General features: G+C 29.9%; 1 protein-coding gene across 1 annotated transcript in view; it reads right to left on the minus strand.

Annotated features, from left to right (window-relative positions):
• Positions 1 to 9,029, minus strand: part of LOC107441538 (uncharacterized) — a 21,263-nt gene that overhangs the window by 3,885 nt on the left and 8,349 nt on the right. Inside the window, exons 5-6 of the mRNA XM_016054881.3 lie at positions 5,990 to 6,119; positions 3,480 to 3,611 (exon numbers count right to left, since the gene is read on the minus strand). Of these exons, the coding sequence (XP_015910367.1) occupies positions 3,480 to 3,611; positions 5,990 to 6,119 (262 nt within the window). The remainder of the gene's footprint in view (positions 1 to 3,479; positions 3,612 to 5,989; positions 6,120 to 9,029) is intronic.

Genomic DNA, 9,029 nt, shown 5'->3' on the forward strand with positions numbered 1-9,029 from the left:
TGTACCTAAGCACAGAAAATTAACAAATCAATATGAATTTTTTTATTTCATTAGTACTGAATTAAAATACCTCAAACATGGTTCTGTTGATATTTATGTAAATCATCAACTTTCCAAGCAACTTTAATTTTTATGCATTCATAAATTGGAACACATTGCAAAGACAAACTATAGACAGTTTTCATGATGGATCTATTATGTATTTCGTCATTGGCAGTGCAGTCAAACATTCATTAATATATCTTATTTCACATAAAAAGTTAAATATAGGAACAGGTTAGATTTCCGTGAAAAAAAATCAAATGTACTCTAACACATTAGATATAACAATGATTTGCCTAGATACAACAATGATAAGATATAATATTTTGTCTGTTCAGGTTTTGTCTATCAATAAGTAAAATAATATGAATGCAAAAATTAATACATGGATAAAGAATTGATATTTTAAATAGGAAACTGCTTTTAGTAAACATGGAAGTCCTGAGTTCTAAGGATCCAAAAGTCCTAAAGTGTAGCGAAATCACTGCTAAATATAACATTTTATTGTAAAGATATTAAACTAAAAACTTAACTAAATAAGAGAAAATTTAACTTTCAACTAAGTCCGTTTTGCGAAGGCTCTTTTGTCACAGAAAAGAACGCTTTTGAAAGAATAATATACTACTATTAAAACAGCTTTATGTCAGTAGTAGTTTTTATAAGAGGGTTAGGGTACATTTTGTCTAGTACCAACCAGTATTCTTTATTTGGGTAAGTAAGGTGCACTACTTTAAAAAAGAACTATCTCCAGTTCATTTTCAAATGAAAAGCATTTGTGATAATTTTTAATTTTCATGTAAGCAAAGTCATCCTTTCTACCAGCTGCTCATAATTATAAGAGAATTGTTCATTGATTTTAATGAATTTTATCTAGGTAAGTTAAAATCAGACAATTTTTTAAAACAGTTTTATCAGTTTTTAAATACGTAAGACAGTTGCAATCTTATTTTCCAGTCAATTCTTTTTATCAAAGAAGTATGTTGGGGGTTTAGAAATTTGTCGGGGTGATAGAAAACATCTAAGCAAGGAATTTTCACCATATAATGCATGGATAAAGCGCAAGCGGTGAACTACTAGACGACATTTTAATGGAAAGTTTAAAGAGCAATTTTTCTTTCGCGTCGTCATTTCTACTGTGGATTTTAGAAGACATAGGTACGGTAATTAGGAAAAGGTGCAGGCGAATGCAGTAATTAGGCAGATAAGAATATCATGTAGGGATGCATATATGTGTTTAACGTACACCTTTCATAAATGTTCTAGAAGTCGAAAGACTGTAGGGGACATGTTCCCTGCAAGAAGACTTGTGCCAGACCCCAAATGTTTGAGCGATTGCATCTGTGCCTGTGTGAAACAGGATCCTGATTACCAAACATTTCCTTTTTACCGCATGTCTCGATGACTACTGAAATGTATGGCGGAAATAAGAAAACTCGTACTTAATGTTTTCTATTACAGCACCATCTAAGCAAAGAATTGCTTGTTTAGATCAAGGTGTGTAGCCAGATTTTTTAACAAAAAATAAGCTCCTTTTAAGCACTGTAAAAATATTTTTAATCACTTTCCAAAAAAAAAAAATCATAATTAGGATCTGTGCTGTAATAAAAATTATTTTTCTATATCATCTAAAGTTCCTAATTTACAAACATAAAATAAATACAATTCAAAACAATTTTCAAAAACTTTACACAGCCATCATGATAAAATAACTAGTTTCTGATAAAAATTGCAGAGAAAATTGTGAAATTGTAAAAACGCTACGCACCCTGTAGCTGCTTCCTATCACCCCTTAACATTTTGTCCAGAGTTTCAAAAGACCCTGTACAATAAGTACAGTAGGGAACCGATTATTCGGAACGATCGGGACCATCGCTATTCCGGATAACTGATTTTTCCGGTTTTCTGAATCGCTACAAAAAGCCGTTTTTTTATTGTTAAACCCAATTAAAAAAAAAATTTTTTTTTGGAAATAATCTTAAAAAGAAAAAACATTAGAGTACTGTTTGTCTACGATAGGTACTCTGTCCGCCACAAAGTCTGCGGCAGTCTGGTGCTATGGAAACATGAAGAGAGCATTTTAGGGAGGGTGGCTTCGATGAAGAGGTCTCCTTTTCTTTCGCCTTCGATGATAGCTTGTATGGGGAGTATACCAGATTGGCTGACTCAGCCACCAGTAGGAGACTTATTTAATCTGATTCAAGAACTTTTTTAAGATTCGCATGAATATTTCTTTCTTACTTAAAATAATTCTCTCGATTCAATCAGTTGTTATTTTTTAAATACAAAGGAAAAAAAGTGAACAAATTCTGACATTAAGGGTAGTACAGGTTTTTTTAATATTACTTTTTAATTTTACGATATTTATTATGAATGTTCATTGATTGTTAGATGGTTTAATTTCTAAACTTGCACATTTTTTAAAGCAGTTAATTTCTTTTATTACTTGAATTTTCTGGAAAAAGTGAAGAGCTTAAACTTAATAACTCTGATTTTAAAAGGAGATAAAACTTTTGCTGAAAATAAAAATAGTTCACGTTATCTGTGCCGGAGAAATATTAAATATCTTTGTTTTGATTATTAATTTTTAAATATTTTATTTATTTATTTATTTTTTTTTTTTTTTGAAACTGAAAGCAAGTGACCGCAACTAGGATGAAATCTAAAACTATCAACGATGATTTTTATCAGCACCCATCAAACCATCTGAAATTATCTGAAGTTTTTTTTGCTTAAATTACGTTTTCTTATTCATATTTTATTGTAACCTGTACAGTTTTTTTTCACTATTTATTAAAAACAGTTTTTATTAGCAAATTTATTTTTTTCTTAATAACCAATTTACTATGTATGATAAATTTATAGATGAGTTATTTATTAATAAAACATTGAGCTGCTTTAAACAATTTTATACAATTTCCATACATACATATAAATTTTTTTTCTAAAACAGAAGCTTTTGAAAAAGAGAAAAGATTAAAAAAAAGGAATCACACGCTCTAAACGATGTTTCAGGCGCGAATGCTCATTTCTCTTAACTCTAGGGCTAATACAATAGATCGAACAAAGAAGTCTCCTTTTCTCCCACCGAAACCAGTCTTAAAGAGGGACCCCGCACCCCTACTTGAAATAATCATACCTTGTTACCATAGTCCCCGCCACCCCTCCAGACGAATGGCGGACAGAGTACCTATCGTAGACAAACAATACACTAATGATTATTTCCAAAATGATGGTAAGGTAAACATCTTTCAAAAAAGAAGGAAAACTCCTAAAATCTTATGAGGAAAAAATTTAAAAAAAAAAAAATGGCGGGAAAATGTATCGAATTTCGTTCCGGTTTTTTGGTTTCCGGATAACGGGTTCTGTACTGTATAAAATTGAAAGCTTGAGTTCAAAGGAATCAAGCTGCATGAAGAGACAAAAATAATTATATATACATCATCTGAATCCAAAGAAGATTCTCCACTTTTAGCATTGGACTTGTTGTCTTGTGATATAGAAATACTCCCATTTATAGACTTGGTGGGCATCACTGTTTGTGACTGGACTAGGAGGGTGGGAGGTGAGATCTGCAAAAAGAAATTTTTTTTGTATTATTTATGTACGGAAAAAAATAAACGTGCACATAATTTGATACTGAGATGTACGGTACAACCCAGATAGCAAAATAAGGTTTCATTTTAACTCAGTAAAAACCTTTCAATAGTAAATCTAAAAAGGTTTGTTATGCATTTTATGTGTAAACCTTCAATTCCTAAAAAGATATCCGTGACAATCTGCTCTATTCTACGCTCATTACCCTAATACAAAACCTTGGAAAACAACCTTCTGTATAAAAACCTTAATTCGAGGTTGACTTACGGTTTTCAAGTGTGAAATTTTTTATAAATAAAGCTAGTCTCAAAGTGAAAAAAAAATCTTAAATCTAGGTAATTATAAGGTTTCCTTTCGCAAAGTCATATATGCTCAGCTAAAATACATCTTGTCGTGAAATTTTAGTGGACAATGCAATTTGATCCTATCGCTAGTGTGACGTCAGCTAAAACGTCATTAGGGACTTAAGCGACAATACTTTTTAAAAAAAACTTTCAAAAATAATTTTTAATCCTTTTAGGATGAAAAGTTTGAATCTGCAATATTTTTTGCTTTATTGAAAAAAGGTTTCTAGTCCCAACATTTACCTGACAATAAAAAGAAAATTCTGACACCAAGTTGCCGCAAGGTTACGTGCTTTCTGGGATATTGTACCGTATATCTCGGTGTGTGGATGGCTGACCGTCTTAAGCTAAGCACAGATGGCAGTAGGGGTTTAAATTCGTCAAAAGACTTCCGGGTTACTACTTTTGAATGAGTTTTACGCCAAAATTTGAAAAAAATGCACCATCCGATATTATTTTATAATAAAATTTAATTTTAAACAAAAAAACTTTCTTTTCTATTTTATCATATAAATAAAGCAAAAAAAAAAAAAAATGACACGAATAAAATTTATGGAATTCAAAAACAAGATATATAATTAAACCTCATTGGATGATTATCTAAATTCTACCCTTAAATATAATATTCTAATTGTAATATTGAATATTCAATTGAATTGTAATATTCTAATCTAATTAAATGTGAATTTCTATAAAAATAAAAATTACAAATAAAAAAGCTGAAATATATTTTTTACCCAAAAAATAAAAATTAAACTACTATATGAAACTTGATTAACAAAAAACAGAAAGGTCTTATTTTTCCAGAATAGAATTCAACAAAAAAAATTCAAGTATTTGGGAGTGAAAATAAATTAGAAATAGTTTACACAGATGTCATCCTGGCTACACAATTTCAGTCTTAAGTTAATCTTAGTCTAAGTAACTCTTAATCCCCTTAATCTTAGTTTTATATGCTTTTAAAGCATCTACAAATAAAAAATATTTTTACTAAAAGCAAAAAAGGAAACATTTTGAAAAATCTGAGGGGGGTTATTTTTATCGACTGTGTCAACCTTCATCTATTAAAAGGTACCTTATGTTAAAATCAAGTTAACATATCTTATATACTTGTGAATTGGTATTTATTTATAGTAGTAGTTACGCCAAATTACCCCCCTTTTGGAATTTTATCTGTGATAGAATTCGATGAACGAATACCGTTAGTTGATTTATGCTGTTCTTTTCTTTTTATTTATAACAATTTGCTCATTATATTTTTTCTTCATCCTTGTTTATTTATATCATTTCACTAACTTTTTTTCTTCAATATTGTTTATGGACCTGGAGACTTTTTATTTACTTCAGCAAATCAACTGTTTAATGGGCCGGGATAGCCCGGTCGGTAGGGCGCTGGACCCATGTCCGAGAGCTCGTGGGTTCAAAACCGGCCGGCCAAAGACTCTCTGTGTAGTAAAATGGTGCATGTTAAATCTGTCGAGTCGCAAAGGTCTGCATGTTTCCATAACAAGTGAATATCTCTGGGGGTACTGAATTGGAGATTAATCGTTTTCTGATTCAGGTCAAAATTACAATCTGTGGATGTATAAATGGGTCCGCCCTATGAACGGGCGTTACGCATGGTGTGGCAGAAGTTGAGTCGAATTCTTGGCCATAGATGGCGTCACTGGAAAAACAAGAACAATAGCACCCCTCTGTCGTAACAGGCATATGCAACAACTGTTTAATGTGGACTATCCATCGACGTTTGAGAGTTCACGTCCGGAGGTCACCAATCACGGACATATCATGTCCGGAGGTCACCAATATTGGAATATAAGTATCGACTATGTCAACCTGCTTCTATCAAGAGGTATCTCAAGATCGAAGCAAGTTAACATGTCTTATATACTAGTGAGTTGGTATTTATTGACAGTGGTAGCTACGCCGCAAATATAATATTGCAAAGGAAGTATGCGAGGTGTAAAAAATATTCAAGCGAAACTAAATAATAACAAAAATGAAAATACTTCATCTTCATCAGTGTAGTCCTCTTCTTCTTCTGTGGAAACTGCGACTAAACACTGGGATTCATTTTTGTCATCTGGACCATACCCATTTATTTCAGTCTTTAAGGAAGAGTATCTGTATGTTGGGAGACTGTTGGAATTATTCAAAAAGAATGAGTTAGAATAAAAAATCACAAAGTTATAAGTAAACTTTACAACAAGGAAATCATCATAAATTGTTAAGGAGTCTCAGTACCCTTGCAACATTTTTTTAAAATAAAAGTATAATCATTCGTTTTGTGAATGCTTTGCATGCTCATTTAACTTATAATCAATAATTTATCTTAAAAAAATAGTTAAACTGTTTAATATTTTTTTAAATTTTAAAAAATATTGAAAAAATTCAAAATTTTTAAATACTTAAAGCTTTTTTATTTTAACATATTTTCAAATTTTTTTCCCCATAGTGCTTGCAATATCCATCTTAACACTTTTGTGCATTCATTTGTTGATCTATCAATTAGAACATTTTTAATACATTATTTTGTAAAAAAATAGAAAAAAATGTTAAAAATTCCTGTTAAGTACTATATATAACATGCTGTTAAAATTTTAATACCTCATAAAATGCTTATTGCATGCACAGTTTAAATAAGTGTATCATACTTAAGATAAAGTTTACTTCAAAGTTTTATTTTAAATAGAAAAAATTCCAAATAGAAAAGATTAAAACACAAAATCATCATCTATGAGAAAAAGCACTTTAAAGTCTATCTGCTGATCAAGTTTCTGTTTTAAGGGCAATCTAAAATCATTCATAACTTTTTTAAAAATGTAGATAAAGAGATATTTTTTTTCAGTGCATTCAAAATAGTCTGAAGTTAGAATAGTGTTAAGCAATAAAAAATATCGATATTTTTGTCATTTTTTGGGTACTGTGACCCCTTAAATTTTATAATGTTCTGTCAATTGACGAATTCAAAAACGTTGATCTGCTGGCGTTACTACTCCAAATTTTTGTTTTACTTTAGAGGATTTTGTTTATACCTCTTTTGGTAGTTGTGTGGTGATTTTTTAGGGAGTCAGAGTGGCCCTAATATCAGAGATGAGATTGGCCAAAGGGCAAAAAAGTTGAATTTCCACGTGACGAAATCTTATGTTTAATGATAAATTCCAGATAATTTAAGATAATAAATTACTGTGGGTTGATTTATATTAATTGTGTACTAATCTATTAATATATGAATAATTACATCGACAATTAACATTTAGTAAAAAGTAAAATTACAAATTGAAAAAATAAAGCTAGAAATAATGTTTTTCTTCAGTCACAAAAGAGTCAATTATTACTTGAGAATGTGCCTAGTTTAGCACATTAAACTACTGAGAACATACATTAACATTCCATTTTTTAAAAATAAATACTATTACGTGCTTTATAGCAAAAATATCCGCGAGAATACGAATCCAAAGCCAAATTTTTAAATGACGTGCAAATACGAAAATCAATGTTTGATATTACAACCGCATAAACGAATCACGACATTGGATTTTGAACTCGAGGGAATACGAATCGCTACATAGGATTTTAAAAACGCGTAAATACAAATCACGATGTTGGATTTTTAAACCTCGTAAATAAGAATTGTAATGTACGATACTGAAATCACATGAATAAGAATCGCAATACGCAACTTTTAAATCAGGTAAATACGAAAACCGATGTTTGATATTAAAATGCAACGACGTCTGAATTACAAAATTACGAGCTATCTGGAGGGTGGGTAAAAATGTGGAAAATCTCATTTTCTACATGTAAAAGCAGAGAAAATAGCTAAAAATGCAGAAGGGTTGGCAGCTACGTAGTTTGAGTTTTCTGTTTATCTTCGAAAATCGGAAATAAATGTAATCATTTTATTTCAACAATTGAATTTTTAGAAAAAATGGAATATTATATATATAAAAAAAACTTTTAGAGAATCGGAGTTTTTGATAAAAAGGCTGAAATTCGTGAGACAAAAGCGAAAAAGGCGGAAATCCGCTAAAAAGCGGAAAAATCTCATCCTGGTAAAATAAAGTAGGTTTATCTAATAAAATGCAATAGAAATTATCATTGTAATTACTCCCACACACCATAGTTTATTTTCTCCAATAAATAATACTAAGGCACACAAACAATATTATATTGCCATAAAATGTATTTTACTTTATGCTTTAGTACAAAAAGAAACTTTTCCTATGTATATATAGTACACTTTACGCTATCTGCATGTAGATTATCTGGTTTATTATTATTGCAGCTAATGTTTATACAACTAAAATATACAGGGTATCCGCGCACCTGGAATGTCATGAGAAATCATAGAAAGTCATGAATTTCGGTATTGAACAAAATTTGTCATGAAATGTCATGATTTTAACTATTTTTTTAAAAAAAAATCATGGAAAGTCATGGATCTAGGTCGCCGAAGTATCTAATTTTTAAAATGGATATTACCCCCACGGTGTTTCGAATATCTGAATTTGTAACAAAATCACCACTCATAGTCATATTTTATTAAAATATAAAATGTTTTTATCGTGTTCTTTCAAAAAATGAAAGAAAAAACATCATATCTAGAGCGAATTATCTTTTATACTTCTGTGATTTCAGAAATTTTGTTTTTATTTATTTTTTTATTTATTTTATAAATTTAAAATTCTAGCTAAAGCAAGCCAGTCAATGGCGAATTTTTTTATTCCGAAATGAGAACAGAAAAATCAGGAATATCTTTCCTTTCAGATGAACAAGAAAAGTCTCTTTAGAATATAATTTTGCAGGAGAAAGAGAAAAAAAATTATTTTATTTTTATTTTTTTCAGCTATTTTATTGCTTCAACTTTTTCTTTACTCTGTTTTTTAAATTTAAAATCTGTAAATATGAAGATGCAGAGTATAACAGTTTTGGTTATACCTATCATTTCAATTAATGTTATTACAATGCTTTTTTAAATTTATGGTTGTTTTTATCAAAGAAAATAGTAACTTCATTAAGTCATGAAAATTTCTTGGAATTAGTCAT

Source organism: Parasteatoda tepidariorum, chromosome 5, assembly GCF_043381705.1.
Source record: "Parasteatoda tepidariorum isolate YZ-2023 chromosome 5, CAS_Ptep_4.0, whole genome shotgun sequence".
NCBI classification, from domain to species: domain Eukaryota; kingdom Metazoa; phylum Arthropoda; class Arachnida; order Araneae; family Theridiidae; genus Parasteatoda; species Parasteatoda tepidariorum.